The sequence below is a fragment of the Macrobrachium rosenbergii genome, chromosome 59 (genome assembly GCF_040412425.1).
Source record: "Macrobrachium rosenbergii isolate ZJJX-2024 chromosome 59, ASM4041242v1, whole genome shotgun sequence".
Classification (NCBI taxonomy): domain Eukaryota; kingdom Metazoa; phylum Arthropoda; class Malacostraca; order Decapoda; family Palaemonidae; genus Macrobrachium; species Macrobrachium rosenbergii.
This window is the reverse complement of record NC_089799.1, coordinates 23,119,614-23,137,911: the sequence shown is the minus strand read 5'-3', so window position 1 is coordinate 23,137,911 and position 18,298 is coordinate 23,119,614. Positions and strand designations below refer to the sequence as shown.

Here is an 18,298-nt window from a genome sequence, read left to right as displayed (position 1 = left end):
ATCCCTGATCTAGTGGCGAAACGTAATGAAATAATTCATCATGTGACAAGTGGACAGAAACGCCTAAAATAATGGAAGCTCCCCGGAAAGTATAAAGGGCTGAAACAATTGATAAATGAAAGAAAAATTAGTCTTTGTTGATGAAATTCTTTCTTTTCTAATTCTTTAATCTAACAGCTACCCCGACCTTCGGCAAACAGCAATGCCAATAATAAGAAAACTATTAGATCTACCACAAGATTTATATGATGAGGTATTTGCCAAACTCTTCACCATAATATTAGAAGATATGTTATTAAATATATTAGCAAAAATGGGATGGCAAACCTTACCCAACAAGAAAAAACCAGTTGATTGGAAGAAATTGAGGAAATCTGCCTCTGAAATAGTAAGATTCTGGGAGGTAGGAAAACCAGGTGCAAAATACGATGCATAAAGCTTAGCAGTAGAAAGAAACAGCTAATGAACTGTCCTGTCAGAAAGGACACTGAGGTTCGCAGAGGTTACTGAGGCCATCTACAGTATAAGAAAGTTACTCGCAAGTTGTGACAGAAATTGTATCTGTAGAAGAGGTGGAGAATAACTGGTCCTCTATAGACTAGGCTTAGAAAAACTAAGAACGATTGAATAAGGAAAGCAAAGGCAAAAAAGGATAGCTCATTTGCTTAAGGGCCAGTGACACCCGAATACCTGGATTTATCAGAAAAGAAAACTATTAGAATTCCACAGGCTGAAGACAATAGAAAGAAATACTCATTTATTGTGTGAATTCAATCGTTTCAGAATTATAAAGTAAACTAGATTTTACAAAACACATTGTTGCAATTTGGAAATTTCAAGCTTCACCATCAAAATGACTGAAAAACTAACAGTACATAATTAATGGCTGGAAAATTTACAGGAGTTCATATAAGTACCTTTCGTTTGTCGCTTCAGAGAAGGGGAAAGTTTCTACACAAAGCTTATATGAATAAGAGACAGACCAATAGAACAAAACTGAGAGAAGGTATTGAACTGAGTTCCAGTCGTGGTTAAGGTAGATTGTTTTTATAATACAGTGCAAACCTTCACTGAAGTTTCCAGCACTTTCATGATAGCAGGAAAATTTACGGCGAAAAATAATAAATAAAGACAAAATCAACAGCTTCTGATGAATTAGAGAACAAGAAAGGCACCTTCCCTACAGGTCAAAATACCGAACATTACCTAACTATTCTAGACTTTCCCGAATTACAGATTACCTCGTTTCTGTTGTTTAATTGATTGCTTAAAGCTACTCTCCCGAACCAGTTAAACATGAAGAAAATATTTCCTAGATTCTTCAAAACTATACTGAGGTTCGAAACTTGATACGGAAGAGAGTTAATCACTTAATTGAGATATTCAGTTGGACTTCATGAAAATTCACGAAGAATTTATGACCTTTTTCTATTTTCCATGTTTCAAAATTTATAAAGAGCACCAATAGCTTTCTTCTCACATATATCATAATACACACACACATACACACACACATTCACACGCGCACACACACACATACACACACACACACACACACACACACACACACACACACATATATATATATATATATATATATATATATAAAATATATATATATATATATATATATATATATATATATATATATATATATATATATATATATATATATGTATATGTGTATATATATAAATATATATATATGTGTGTGTGTGTGTTTGTGTGTGTGTGTGTGTATATGTATACATATAAATTCTGCTCAACGAAATGTCATAGTTCTCACTCTGATCTAGATTCATACTCTTAAAATAGACATACAAACACCCAGAAAGACAGATATCGAGACAGAGATAAGGAACAAGGTATAGGAGTACATTTAGGCTATGATAATTGACGGTCAAATTATAACAAGATTAAAACATAATAGTCATCAAAACAAATTTGGCCACGAGGCAAACTTCCTCTTTGGTCTCTTTAATTACCATTGACATTGAATGAGGTTGTTGAATCGTGTACAGGCTCGGTGGCCCGAGCAGGAAACAGTTGCTCGCTGAGCCTATCATTGTTAAAGCCCCTTCCACTAAAAATGGTAATTATCGTTATTATTCTGAAGTTAAACCCCCTATCCATATGGAACAAGCCCACAAGGGCCTTTGGCTTGAAATTCAAGCTTCCAAAGAATGTGGTGCTCATTTGAAAGAAAATGCAGAAGGTAATAGGAAATACAGAAAGAAGATATCAGCTACTAGCTAAGAAAAAAATAGATTAATTAATAAATTAATGGATAAATATATACAAAATTTAAATAAATTATTAAAATACAAATAGAACTGTTTTTGGATAGAAATGCATCGCATCTTTGCTCGCTATTTTGAAGTTCTAATTACACGCCATCCTCAAGTAACGTTTACATTTTGTATTTTGATGTTAAATACCTTGTAGATATCAAGAACGATGACGATATATCTCTAGAACTCTTTAGTGAGAAAGTCCTCAGCGGATTTTACCCTATGGAACACTTACAAGGTATCCAAAAGAAGAGTTGGATAGCGTTCGGATTGCAGTAGCGATTGTAGTTATTCAAACAATAGGACGGTACCTTGAAGGTTATGTATGCTCACTTTTCTCGTTGAAGAACTGAATCAGTTTGTTTTATATAGCAGTGTAAGAAAGACAAACAGGCAGGCAGATTATCTGCTAGTGCCTACTCGACGCCCTCATGATTTGATAAACATTTTGACGTAAAAATTACCACGTCTCTCTCTCTCTCTCTCTCTCTCTCTCTCTCTCTCTCTCTCTCTCTCTCTCTCTCTCTCCAAGTTCCTTACTGCATCATTCACTTAACACTTGGATTTCTAAACCATTTCTTATCGACAGAAGCATTGTGAATTTTTCGGAAAATCTTCATGTCGTCACTCTTTATCCGACTTTAGATATGAAAGTAGGCCAGTTAATTTGTGCCCAAGCTTATTACCACATCGCTACGAAAGAAACAAGGAATTTAATGATAACGATTAGTCAAACCATAACTTTAAAAAGAAAAGTTACACTCATCATAACAACTTTTGAGAACAAGGCCAACTGCCTCCCGTTCTGTTTCATGGATGAGGTCACGGAGGGGTATCGCAAACTCGTATAAAAGGACTAGAGTGAGATGCGCAAATTAACATTTCATCTGCTGATCCCCTCAGGAGTAGATCTCTAAACCTAATCATGGTGAGGATCTAAATGCATTCGTTAATTTGATCTTGTGAATACCCTTTTTTGTTCAGGCGTTTGAAGAGATATTATAATAACGCACATATAGTACTGTCACTACTAGTTCTAACTTACGAAAAAGACTTATTGTCTTAAATCTAATATTTTTTTTTTTTATTATCTCAAACTTTACTTTATCGTGATTTAATATGTAGCAGTATCTGTATTGTATTATGACACTTGCTCGTATGTATAACTATTAAGCTTGATGAAAAGACCAAAGGCATTCGGCGTGTTTTCACAAATCTATCTTGAATCATGCCCATGGGGCATTTTAGAGCATTATGACAAGGGAAGAGTCATGCCCTTCCTCCTGTCACAACGGAGTTACAATTCTCTTTCAATATCTTCACAGAAACTTCTGCTGATTGCCGTCGTCGTAACCTCTGTCGTGGCACTGTGCCATGCAGGAGGTCATGGAGGCGGATTTGGAGGAGGTGGATTTGGAGGAGGTGGATTTGGAGGAGGTGGTTTTGGAGGAGGTGGATTTGGTGGTGGCCATGGTGGAGGCTTCGGAGGAGGATTTGGAGGTCCGTCATATGGAGGTGGCCTCGGTGGTGGCTCCTTTGGTGGAGGCCATTTGGGAGGATTTGGAGGCAGCTCCTTTGGCGGGGGACATGGAGGAGGCTTTGGAGGTGGATCCTTTGGCCCCTTCGGAGGAGGATTCTCCAGTGGTCGACGATACGGCAAATAAAGTCTTTTATGATCATAAAATAAAAGTTATTTAATTCTTATGATCTTTCTTAGTAATGCCTTATGGATTAGGAACTTTCTTGGCAAAATATAAAGTTGTTTATTGGGTTAATCTTACTGGCTTTATCCATCTTCGAAATCTATGGATCTCATATGCTTCCATTGTGAATATAAAAGATATTGGAATAAGGCGAAGTTCAATATAGGCTAAAAGTTTACTTTTCATAAATGCTATAGCTGTTCCAGCAGGTGCCCCATCCACTCCTTACTAAAAACGCTTTCGAATTTTTCAACACTAATAATGAGCATCTGTCCAGTTTTTACATCCTGCCATATTTGAAACACATATTATGAGTGTTCTCCAGGTATTAGACGAGGTCTTAAAATGAATCTAAATCCGTTAAGAAGCTCATCACAAGTTGATCCGAAGACAACATTTTTTTTTTTTTTTTTTTTTTGTAACGTCAGATTTTTTTCATGTATGATCAGTTTACAACTTCTTTTTTCTCCTAAAGCATATACTTCTGATTCTAAGCTTTACAATCCTTTTTATCTTCTTTAAATAGTTATGCTATAACGACCGTTTTCCTTGCTATTTGAATCCATATATTCACATCAGTATCGTGCATAGGGGACATTAAATTAATGATTACTTCCACTTAACTGTCTGTTGTTAGATGTAAATTAGCCATATTTCTACCAACGATGCCCTTATAACTTCCAAGAAATAATGAATACGCTCTCCAATAAAAGACTTGAAATCCAACATTCATTATAAGACCGAGGCCCATAATACCCCAGCGTTCAACGAAGAATGAGAATTTAACAAAAACGAAGATATCTTGAATAATATTAACTTTTTGTTGTTGTTGTTGTTTACACAAGAATTTTATTTCTGCTTTCAATAGCTTCTCATGGCTTAATTGAGCATATTCAATAAACTGGATTACCGATCTTAAATCTAGACATTGTTTCCATGTAAAAAGGAAGAGTAATAATTGTAACCTTGTCTACTTTCTCTTGCTCTAAAGGAAGTCTTTCTCAAGAAGGGTATTATTTTTCTCATACCAAAAATATATAGACATATTATTGTAAATTTTAGGCCAAATTCCTAATATCTTTAACAGACTTCATCCTTTTAACTTGCATTTCCTTTATGTGTAAAGAAGTACCCGCAGTTGCACATAATATCATATATTTAAATAATTTTCAAAAATAAAAGAAATCTTACAGGGAAAACGATTCTCCCACAATGGAATACAGCCTATATGAACAAAAGACAGGCCTATAAAACAAAACCGAGAGAAGATATACAGTAGAACTGAGCTCCAGCCGTGGTTAAGGTAGATTTTTTTGTTGATAATATTGTGCAAATCTTTATTGTTTTTACGGCGAAAAAGAATAAAGACAAAATCAACGTTTTCTGACATACTAGAGGACAAGAAAAGCACCTTCACTAAAGGTCAAGCATACCGAACTTTACCTAACCTATCCTAGACTTTCTCGGGTTACAGGCCACCCCTTTTTCGGTTGTTTAATTGATTGCTTAAAGCTGTCTCCCGAACCAGTTAAACATAAAGAAAATATTTCTTAAGGTTTTCTAAATAACTGAAGTTCGAAACTTGACACGGCAGAAGGCTAATTATTTAATCAAGAAACTCAGTTGGACTTATGACCTTTTTCTATGTTTCATATTCCGAAATTTATTCAGAGCACCAATAACTTTCATCTTATATATATCATAATACATATATATATATATATATATATATATATATATATATATATATATATATATATATATATATATATATATATATATATAGAAAGAGAGAGAGAGAGAGAGAGAGAGAGATTCTGCTCAACAAGTTATAGTACTCACTCTGATATAGATTCATATTCTTAAAATAAACATACAGAGAGACAGAGAGAAACAGAAAGAGACAGAGACAAAGATAAGGAACAGCGTATAGGAAGGCATGAAGGCTATGATAATGTCGGTTAGATTTTAACAAGATTAGAATATAATATTCATCAAAACAAATTTGGCCAAGAGTCAAACTCCCTCTTTAGCCTCTTCAACTGCCATTGAATGAGGTTGTTGAATCGTATCACTAACTAGTATATACAGGCTCAGTGGGCCGAGCAGAAGGCAGTCCCTAGCTGAGCCTATCATTTTTGAAACCCCTTCCAATAAAAATGGTAATTATTATTACCACTCTGAAATTAAACTCCTATCCATGTGGAACAAGACTACAAGGGCCTTTGACTTGAAATTCAAGCTTCCAAAAAATGTGGTGTTCATTTGAAAGAAAATGCAGAAGGTAATAGGAAATACAGAAAGAAGATATCAGCTACTAGCTAAGAAAAAAATAGATTAATTAATAAATTAATGGATAAATATATAAAAAATTTAAATAAATTATTAAAATACAAATAGAACTGTTTTTGGATAGAAATGCATCGCATCTTTGTTCGCTATTTTGAAGTTCTAATTACACACCATCCTCAAGTAACGTTTACATTTTGTATTTCGATGTTAAATACCTTGTAGATATCAAGAACGATGACAATATTTCTCTAGAACTCTTTAGTGAGAAAGTCCTCAGCGGATTTTACCCTATGGAACCTTTACAAGATATCCAAAGGAAGGTAATTTATATTAAAGTGCAATAAATAGAGTTGAATAGCGTTCGGATTACAATATCGATTGTAGTTATTCAAACAATAGGATGGTACCTTGAAGGATATTTATGCTCACTTTTCTCGTTGAAGAACTGGATCAGTTTATTTTGTATACCAGTGTAAGACACACATACGAGTACATACAGACAGATTACCTGCTTGTGCCTAGTCGACGCCTTCATGATCTGATAAACATTTTAACGTAAAAATTACCACACATCTCTCTCTCTCTCTCTCTCTCTCTCTCTCTCTCTCTCTCTCTTTACTCATCCAAGCTACTACCTACATCATTCACTTAACGCTTACATTTCTAAACCATTTCTTAGGTCAGTGGTTCTCAATCTTTTTTTAGTGATGGCACCCTAACTAATGTAATCATTTCCGTGGCACCCTTCTTCTCCATCCCACCATATCGCATGGATTAATTTCTTATTTTAATGAATAAAATTATTATCCATACTCAAACCAAAGTCAGAACACCGAACATGCAGAAATATACTGTACAAACAAAGAGCATATCAGAAGAATTAGATAAACATAATTAGAGTAGACACACCAATAACAATTATATGAAGACTTCTGCAAACTTTTTTTTTTTTGCAAATGTTCATTGAGATGATCTAGCCAAGGCAAAATTCATGACAATCTTACGGCACCCCTAGGCACTGTCTGTGGCACCCAAAGGTACCACGGCACACAGTTTGAGAATCACTGTCTTAGGTCGACAGACACATTCTGAATTTTTCGGAAAAGCGTCATGTCGTCAATCATTATCCGATTTTAGATTTGAAAGTAGGCCAGTTAGTTTGTGGGCCAAGCTTATTACCACATCGCTACGAAAGAAACAAGGAATTTAATTATATTGATTACTGAAACCACAAACTTTAAAAAGAAAAGTTACAGTCATCATAACAACTTTTGAGAACAAGGCCAACTGCCTCCCGTTCTGTTTCATGAGGTCACGGAGGGGTATCACAAACTCGTATAAAAGGAATAGAGCGAGATGTGCAGATTAACATTTCATCTGCTGATCCCCTCAGGAGTAGATCTCTAAACCTAATCATGGTGAGGATCTAAATGTATTCGTTAATTTGATCTTGTGAATACCCTTTTTTGTTCAGGCGTTTGAAGAGATGTTATAATAACGCACATATAGTACTGTCACTACTAGTTCTAACTTACGAAAAAGACTTATTATCTTAAATCTAATATTTTCTTTTTTTTATTATCTCAAACTTTACTTTACCGTGATTTAATATGTAGCAGTATCTGTACTGTATTATGACACTTGCTCGTATGTATAACTATTAAGCTTGACGAAAAGACCAAAGGCATTCGGCGTATTTTCACAAATCTATCTTGAATCATGCCCATGGGGCATTTTAGAACATTATGGTAAGGGAAGAGTCATGCCCTTCCTCCTGTCACAATGGAGTCACAATTTTCCTTCAATATCCTCACAGAAACTTCTGCTGATTGCCGTCGTCGTAACCTCTGTCGTGGCACTGTGCCATGCAGGAGTTCATGGAGGCGGATTTGGAGGAGGTGGATTTGGAGGAGGTGGTTTTGGAGGAGGTGGATTTGGTGGTGGCCATGGTGGAGGCTTCGGAGGGGGATTTGGAGGTCCGTCATATGGAGGTGGCCTCGGTGGTGGCTCCTTTGGTGGAGGCCATTTGGGAGGATTTGGAGGCAGCTCCTTTGGCGGGGGACATGGAGGAGGCTTTGGAGGTGGATCCTTTGGCCCCTTCGGAGGAGGATTCTCCGGTGGTCGACGATACGGAAAATAAAGTCTTTTATGATATTAAAATAAAAGTTATTTAATTCTTATGATCTTTCTTAATAATGCCTTATGGATTAGGAACTTTCTTGGCAAAATATAAAGTTGTTTATTGGGTTAATCTTATTGCTTTATCCATCTTCAAAATCTATGGGTCTCATATGCTTCCATTGTGAATATAAAAGATATTGGAATAAGGCGAAGCTCAATATAGGCTAAAAGTTTACTTTTCATAAATGCTATAGCTGTTCCAGCAGGTGCCCCATCCACTCCTGACTAAAAACGCTTTAGAATTTTTCAACACTAATAATGAATATCTGTCCAGTTTTTACATCCTGCCATATTTAAAACACATATTATGAGTGTTCCCAAGGTATTAGACGAGGTCTTAAAATGAATCTAAGTCTGTTAAGAAGCTCATCACAAGTTGAACCGAAGACAACATTATTTTTTTTCTGTAACGTCAGATTTTTTCATGTATGATCAGTTTACAACTTCTTTTTTCTCTTGAAGCATATACTTCTGACTCTAAGCTTTACAATCATTTTTATCTTCTTTAAATAGTTATGCTATAACGACTGTTTTCCTTGCTATTTGAATCCATATATTCACATCAATATCGTGCTTAGAGGACATTAAATTAATGATTACTTCCACTTAGCTGTCTATTGTTAGATGTAAATTAGACCATATTTCTAGCAACGATGCCCTTATAACTTCCAAGAAATATTGAATACGCTTTCCAATAAAAGACTTGAAATCCAACATTCATTATAAGACCGAGGCCTATAATACCCCACCATTCAACCAAGAATAAGAATTTAACAAAATCGAAGATATCTTGAATAATATTAATTTGTTATTGTTGTTTGCACAACAAATTTATTTCTGCTTTCAATAGCTTCTCATGGCTTAATTGAGCATATTCAATAAACTGGATTACCTATCCTAAATCTAGACATTGTTTCCATGTAAAAAGGAAGAGTAATATTTGTAACCTCGTCTACTTACTCCACCTCTAAAGGAAAAGTCTTTCTCAATACGGGTATTTTTCTCATACCAAAAAATATATAGATATTACTGTAAATTTTAGGCCTAATTCCTAGAATCTTTAACAAACTTCATACTTTTAACTTGCATTTTCTTTATGTGCAAAGAAGTACACCCAGTTGCACTTAATATCACATATTTAAATAACTTTTAAAAATAAAAGAATTCTTACAAGGAACACGATTCTCCACAATGGAATACAGCTTATATGAAAAAACGACAGGCCAATAGAACAAAACTGGGAGAAAATATAGAACTGAATTCCAACCACGGTTAAGGTAGATTGTTGGTAATATCGTGCAAAGCTTTATTGAAGTTTCCAGTAATTTTCTTTATTATATTTAAGGCTAAAAATAATAAAGACAAAATCAACAATTTCTGACATAGTAGAGGACAAGAAAACTACCTTCCCTAAAGGTCAAACATACCGAACATTACCTAACATATCCTAGACTTTCTTGGGTTGCAGATTACCATCTTTTCTGTCGCTTAATTGATTGCTTAAAGCTACTCTCCCGAACCAGTTAAACTTGAAGGAAATATTTCCGAGAGTCTTCAAAACAATAGTGAGGTTCGAAACTTGACACGGAAGAAAGTTAGTCATTTAATTAAGATATTCAGTTCGACTTCATGAAAATTCACGATTACTTTTTGACATTTTTCTATTTATCATGTTTCGAAATTTACAGAGACCACCAATAGCTTTCATCTCATATATATCATCTATGTATGTATGTATGTATATATCAATATGTATGTATATATATATATATATATATATATATATATATATATATATATATATATATATATATATATATATATATATATATGTATGTATATATATATATATATATATATATATATATATATATATATATATATATATATATATATATATAAATATATATATATATATTTATATAATACATAGTAATATATAAATCTGTCAACAAAAAGTCATAGTTCTCACTCTGATATATATATTCATAATTCTTAAAATAGACACACAGACAGCCAGAAAGACAGGCATCAAGACAGAGAGAGACAGAGACAAGGAACAAGGTATAAGAGAGACAAACAGGCAGGATTATATATATATATATATATATATATATATATATATATATATATATATATATATATATATATATATATATATATATATATATATATATATATATATATATATATATATATATATATATGTAATATATAATATATAAATCTGCTCAACAAAAAGTCATAGTTCTCACTCTGATATATATTCAGAATTCTTAAAATAGATATACAGACAGCCAGAAATAATCAAGACAGAGAGAGACAGAGATAAGGAACAAGATATGGGAAGACATGATAATTGACGGTCAAATTATAACAAGAGTAAAACATAATAGTCATCAAAACAAATTTGGCCACGAGGCAAACTTCCTCTTTGGTCTCTTTAATTGCCATTGACATTGAATGAGGTTGTTGAATCGTGTACAGGCTCGGTGGCCCGAGCGGGAGACAGTTGCTTGCCGAGCCTATCATTTTTAAAGTCCCTTCCACTAAAAATGGTAATTATCATTATTATTCTGAAGATGAACCCTTATCCATATGGAATAAGCCTGCAAGGGCCTTTAACTTGAAATTCAAGCTTCCAAAGAATGTGGTGCTCATTTGAAAGAAAATGCATGAGGTAGTACAGTAGGAAATACAGAAAGAAGATATCAGCTACTAGATCATAAAAAATAGATTAATTAATGGACAAATATATAAAAAATGTAAATAAATTATTAAAATACAAACAGAATTGTTTTTGGGTAGAAATATATATTGCATCTTTGCTGTTATTTTGAAGTTCTTATTGCACAACAACATCCTCAAGTAGCCTAATATTCACATTTTGCATCTTGTTGTTAAATACCTTGTAGATATCAAGAACGATGACCATATAATATCTCTAGAACTTTTTAGTGAGAAATTCCTCAGCGGATTTTACCCTAGGATTTGAATAGCGTTCGGATTACAACAGCGATTGTAGTTATTCAAACAATAGGACGGTACCTTGAAGGTTATGTATGCTCACTTTTCTCGTTGAAGAACTGAATCAGTTTGTTTTATATAGCAGTGTAAGAAAGACAAACAGGCAGGCAGATTATCTGCTAGTGCCTACTCGACGCCCTCATGATTTGATAAACATTTTGACGTAAAAGTTACCACACGTCTCTCTCTCTCTCTCTCTCTCTCTCTCTCTCTCTCTCTCTCTCTCTCTCTCTCTCCAAGTTCCTTACTGCATCATTCACTTAACACTTAGATTTCTGAACCATTTCTTATCGACAGAAGCATTGTGAATTATTCGGAAAAGCTTCATGTCGTCATTCTTTATCCGACTTTAGATATGAAAGTAGGCCAGTTAATTTCTGGGCCAAGCTTATTACCACATCGCTACGAAAGAAACAAGGAATTTAATGATAACGATTAGTCAAACCATAACTTTAAAAAGAAAAGTTACACTCATCATAACAATTTTTGAGAACAAGGCCAACTGCCTCCCATTCTGTTTCATGGCCTTTTCGAATGAGGTCACGGAGGGGTATCACAAACTCGTATAAAAGGACTAGAGCGAGATGTGCAGATTAACATTTCATCTGCTGATCCCCTCAGGAGTAGATCTCTAAACCTAATCATGGTAAGGATCTAAATGTAGTCGTTAATTTGATCTTGTGAATACCCTTTTTTTTTTAGGCGTTTGAAGCGAAATTATAATAATAAACAAATAGTACTATCACTACTAGTTCCAACTTACGAAAAAGATTTATTGCCTTAAATCTAATTTTTTTTTTTAAACTGTCTCAAGCTTCACTTTATCGTAATTTTATATGTTGCAGTATCTGTACTGTATTATGTCACTTGTTCGTGTATAATAACTATTAAGCTTGACGAAAAGACCAAAGGCATTCGGCGTGTTTTCACAAATCTACCTTGAATCATGCCCATGGAGCATTTTAGAGCATTATGACAAGGGAAGAGTCATGCCCTTCCTCCTGTCACAATGGAGTTACAATTTTCCTTCAATATCCTCACAGAAACTTCTGCTGATTGCCGTCGTCGTAACCGCTGCCGTGGCACTGTGCCATGCAGGAGGTCATGGAGGCGGATTTGGAGGAGGTGGATTTGGAGGAGGTGGATTTGGAGGAGGTGGTTTTGGAGGAGGTGGATTTGGTGGTGGCCATGGTGGAGGCTTCGGAGGGGGATTTGGAGGTCCGTCATATGGAGGTGGCCTCGGTGGTGGCTCCTTTGGTGGAGGCCATTTGGGAGGATTTGGAGGCAGCTCCTTTGGCGGGGGACATGGAGGAGGCTTTGGAGGGGGATCCTTTGGCCCCTTCGGAGGAGGATTCTCCAGTGGTCGACGATACGGGAAATAAAGGTTTTTATGATAATAAAATAAAAGCGATTTAATTCTTATGATCTTTTTTTAGTAATCCCTTATGGATTAGGAACTGTCTTGGCAAAATATAAAGTTGTTTATTGGGTTAATCTTATTGCTTTATCCATCTTCAAAATCTATGGGTCTCATATGCTTCCATTGTGAATATAAAAGATATTGGAATAAGGCTAAGCTCAATATAGGCTAAAAGTTTACTTTTCATAAATGCTATAGCTGTTCCAGCATATGCCCCATCCACTCCTTACTAAAAACGTTTTAGAATTTTTCGACACTAATAATGAATCTCAGCGCAGTTTTTACAATCCTGCCATATTTGAAACACATATTATGAGTGTTCTCCAGGTATTAGACGAGGTCTTAAAATGAATGTAAGTCCGTTAAGAAGCTCATCACCAGTTGATCCGAAGACAACATTAATTTTTTTTTTTTTTTTTTGTAACGTCAGATTTCTTTCATGTATGATCAATTTACAACTTGTTTTTTCTCCTAAAGCATATACTTCTGAGTCCGAGCTTTACAAACCTTTTTTTTTTTTAATCTTATGTAAGCAATTTTTTAAACAGTCATGACATAACAACCATTTTCCTTGCTATTTGAATGCTAAGGGAACATTAAATTAATTATTACTTCCAATTAGTTGTCTGGTGTTAGATGCAAATTAGGCAAATTTCTAGCCACGATGCCCTTATAACTTCCTGGAAATAATGGATATTCTTTTAAATAACAGACTTGAAATCCAACAAAGGAAACTTAGAAGACGGCTTTCCACATGGGACTCGAGCCCACATTCGTTATAAGACCGAGGCTTATACTGTCCACTGTTCAGCCAAGAATAAGAATGTAACAAAATCGAGGATATCTTGAATAATATTAATTTTTCAATTGTTGTTGTTTAAACAACAATTTTATTTCTGTTTTCAATAGTTCCTCGTGGCCTAATTGAGCTTATTCAATAAACTGGATTACCTATCCTAAATCTAGACATTGTTTCCGTATAAAAAGGAAGAGTAATATTTGTAACTTTGTCTACTTTCTCAAGCTCTAAAGGAAAAGTCTTTCTCAATACGGGTATTTTTCTCATACCAAAAGTATATGGAGATATTATTTTAAATTTTAGGCCAAATTCTAAGATTCTTTAACAGACTTCATCCTTTTACCTTCACCTTTCTTATGTATGAAGAAATGCCCCAAGTTGCCCTCAATATCGCATTTAAATAACTTTCAAAAATTAAAGAATTCTTCTCCCGCAATGGAATGCCGTCCATTCTTACGATGTTTGTATTGTCTCGGACGGTCGCCTCATCTCTTGGAATATTCTTTCCTTGCTGCTCCTGCTTATTTAAAATTACTCTTGAGGAGGTGCTGAAAATCAAATATTTTCCCAACACTGGCGTGATTCTATAATCTGTTCTGAATCGTTTTCCGGAGTAACTTATCAGATTCAGGGTTACATCTATTCTGAAAGTCGCTTTGCATAAGATGTAAAGCTTGCTTTGAAAGATAAGTTTTTAAAAATTTAGAAATAAAATATTCATTGACATAATGCATCGCCGTGGGTAGTTTTCGATTACAAAGTTTGTTTTTTCCTCTTAAAGTGTCCTAGAAAATGTAAGTCTTTTTAAAATGTGCCATCTTTGAAGAATGAAGAGAAAATATCTTTTTAATCTAAACCACGAAAATACTACATCCACTGCCTGTGATTTACATCGAATATTACTACAGTGATAAATCACACAAGAATATTTTTCAGTTAGCTATAGAATTTTTCTCTTTATTGTCATTAAATCATCAAAAACATGCCATATACATTTATTTCTGATGTGCTTACGAAACACCAAAGTATACTGTTTCAAAAAATGATAGAGGCCAAAAGTTAATTATAGGATTGGCATGAAAATTCACGGTTCAGTAGCCATTGGGGAGAATAAGCTATTATTGTATATTTTCATTTTCATTTCTTTCTCAAACGAATGGTACTCCTATTACCAAGAACAACTAATTTGCTAAGTTTAATTACAAAATTCAGTCTTCGGGTCATTGCGAAATCTATGAAGAGGGAGAACGCAAATAAATTTTGAAAAACTCGCGACAGAAAAAGCAACCTGATTCGCCATTGCAAAGGAAGAACGAGAAGGCAAAGATTTTTTGAACCGTGGTATTCGAGCAATAACAGAATCCTTTGATTTTATTTCCCATGAAAAATGCCTCTCTCCTGGCCATAATGGTGGAAGACTTACAAACAATTCTGCAGTAAATAGCAAAGGCTGTACAAAGATAGGTTTTCAAGAGGTATGCTTTATGGCTCATAGATTTTCGTAAAGAAGCGAAATGCATTTGATAGGCAACAGTAATTAAGTATTTAGTTTTCCTATTATGATCAAAGGTCCTATTTGTAACATAAAATAAAACCAAAAAATTTTCTAAATTCTATATATATATATATATATATATATATATATATATATATATATATATATATATATATATATATATATATATATATATATATATATATATTTTATCACATCATATGTGATTCATTTAATATATATATATAAGTATATAAACGTTATAGGGAATATGTGAAATAGATTTAATGAAATTCTTAGGAATATATGAAATGACCAATTTTTAGTTGATAATAAGTTTGATCCCCGAGGCGAAGAACTTATTATCAACTAAAATTCATCTACACTATTTGCCGAAAATTTATTAGAGCCACTGGGATCAAATGTTTAAAGGACATTTGTCCCTGGGGCTATATATATATATAAACATATATATATATAGTATTAAATATGGGAATATATATCGCCATGTTTAGTACTAGTATATATGATAAATGTATATATATATATAATTGGTATTTATGTATATATATATTATATATATATATATATATATATATATATATATATATATATATATATATATATATATATATATATATATATATATATTTATATATATATATTATATATATATATATATATATATATATATATATATATATATATATATATATATGTATATGTGTTATGTGAATATGTGTCCAGGGATTTCATGTTTTTTAGAATATATATAAATGACCAATTCGCTTGGGAACATTTGATCCCCGATATAGCACTAATATATGCCGAAACAGTGATTCATCTACACTATTTATATATGTTATATACATATACTGGGATCAAATGTTATATATTTGATATGTATGGGCTAGTGTGTCTATGATGAAACACATTTGATATAGGGCTAGTATTAAATATGGGGAATCACTGTTTCGCCGTGTTTAGTAATTAGCCTCCGGGATCAAATATTATTTAGCGAATTGGTCATTTCATGTATTCTATTTAATATATGAAATCCCTGATTTATATATATATATATATATATATATATATACATATATACACACACACACACACATACATATTTACACACACACATATATATATATATATATATATATATATATATATATATATATATATATATATATATATATATATATGTGTGTGTTTGTATGTTTGTATATACGTTTTATATATATATATATATATATATATATATATATATATATATGTGTGTGTGTGTGTGTGTGTTATATATATATATATATATATATACATATATATATATATATTAAATAATTTTATCATAAAAAACAGGAATATTTATCGGTACATTTGGACTGAAGATATATCACCAAATGTGATTTTATCTCCTTTTAATGTAACCTAATATTTTTGCAATAAATGTCTCTTCGACGTTTGCCACTCTTGGTAAAATGAAAGAAAGTAAAAAATTATGCATCTCTATAGATAATATAATTATAGTTCTATGAGATACTGCATCCTTTTACTTCCTATATCTTTGAAAATCTTTGAAGTTTTGTTCTTAATAATGAGCGGTAACCTTTCACACTTGAGTCTTCACTGCCGGGATCATCAGGAAGCTTAAGGAGTGTCGAAAATATTATTACCTCAGGTTTCTTACTTTTATGACTCTCTGAGTATGAATATAATTGACAGTTTGCTCATCAGTTAATCATTTTACTGGTTTTTCTCTTTGTTGCTTTATTTATGTTTTTTTTTTCTTAGGGAGGGGGGAATTGGAAGATCGTTTTTCAAGTTATTTGTCTTCTCGTCTATCTTCTTTTGAATATAGTCGGATTTGAATAATAATAATAATAATAATAATAATAATAATAATAATAATAATAATAATAATAATAATAATAATAATAATGAAACCCCATCTAGAAATAGGCAGGTTCAAAAGATTCTTAATAAGTTAAGTGTTTAAGAACTCTAAGTAAAAATGACAGAAAACTCCTAAGTTTTTCTTAGCTCCCAATCCTTCTTTAGAGAGAATGGACTAAAAAGTAAGTAGTGCACCAGGTACTAGTTATGTGGCTGACAGACCTTTCCATATTACGTAGGGCATACTTGTATTCTTGAACGAATGGAATTCCCATCAAAGTATTCATTTTAAGACGAAGGAGCGGTTGTGTACACATGCAATTGAAGTCCAGCATCATGGGTCATTGCAATGATGATATGTACGTTGTAGACTTTATCTAGCTTAACAGAGATCTTACTGTTATTGATTAGGAGTATGAAATTAATAAATAGATATAAAACTTCACCAATCTCCTGTGAATTTTGATATTGTCGCTTTCACAATTCAGTCTACTATTGTCGAAAATTTTAAGGCAAATTGGCCTTCTTATGTCGTTTAAACTAACCATATTCCCATTGGGAAGGAGGATTAGTATGTCCATATATATATATATATATATATATATATATATATATATATATATATATATATATATATATATATATATATATATATATATATATATATATATATATATATATATATATATATATATATAACTAATGCTGTGGTGGTGAATGGGTTAAATAATAGGTATAGTTCTGTGGTGTCTATCATGAATTCAGGCATTTGCAGGAGAAGACAGTGCCTCCTTTTATCCTTCTGTCGCTAAGTGGATACACTATTGGCTCAGGAGTTTCACTAGTTAGCAGTTGAATTCCTCAAAAAAAAAAGTCTATTGTAAACAAATAATATTATGTAAAATAGCATTTGTATTATGTTTGTCACCTTCGAAACAACATATGGGAGGAACTGGTAAAGCCTTAGATATGGGTACAGTGGTGTCTACATGGTAAATAGAGTTTCTCTCCTTTCGCGTCTTCTGTGGCTAAGAGGATACAACCTTACCAGGTGCTTCAGTGATTGAAGTTCTAAGGTAAATATTATTATTATTATTATTATTATTATTATTATTATTATTATTATTATTATTATTATTATTATTATTATTATTATTATTATTCAGAAGATGAACCCTATTCATTTGGAACAAC

The 18,298-nt window shown here is 32.9% G+C and overlaps 2 protein-coding genes across 2 annotated transcripts; both read left to right on the top strand.

Annotated features, from left to right (window-relative positions):
• Nucleotides 1-2,133: 2,133 nt before the first annotated feature.
• LOC136837598 (uncharacterized) lies at nt 2,134-8,426 on the top strand. Its single transcript, XM_067102475.1, has 5 exons — nt 2,134-2,215; nt 2,446-2,529; nt 3,540-3,947; nt 6,509-6,606; nt 8,103-8,426. Exons 1-5 carry the CDS (start codon nt 2,134-2,136, stop codon nt 8,424-8,426), a joined length of 996 nt encoding a protein of 331 aa, XP_066958576.1.
• Nucleotides 8,427-12,483: 4,057 nt separating this feature from the next.
• LOC136837597 (uncharacterized) lies at nt 12,484-12,876 on the top strand. Its single transcript, XM_067102474.1, has one exon. The coding sequence runs from the start codon at nt 12,484-12,486 to the stop codon at nt 12,874-12,876; it is 393 nt and encodes a 130-aa protein (XP_066958575.1).
• Nucleotides 12,877-18,298: the final 5,422 nt, after the last annotated feature.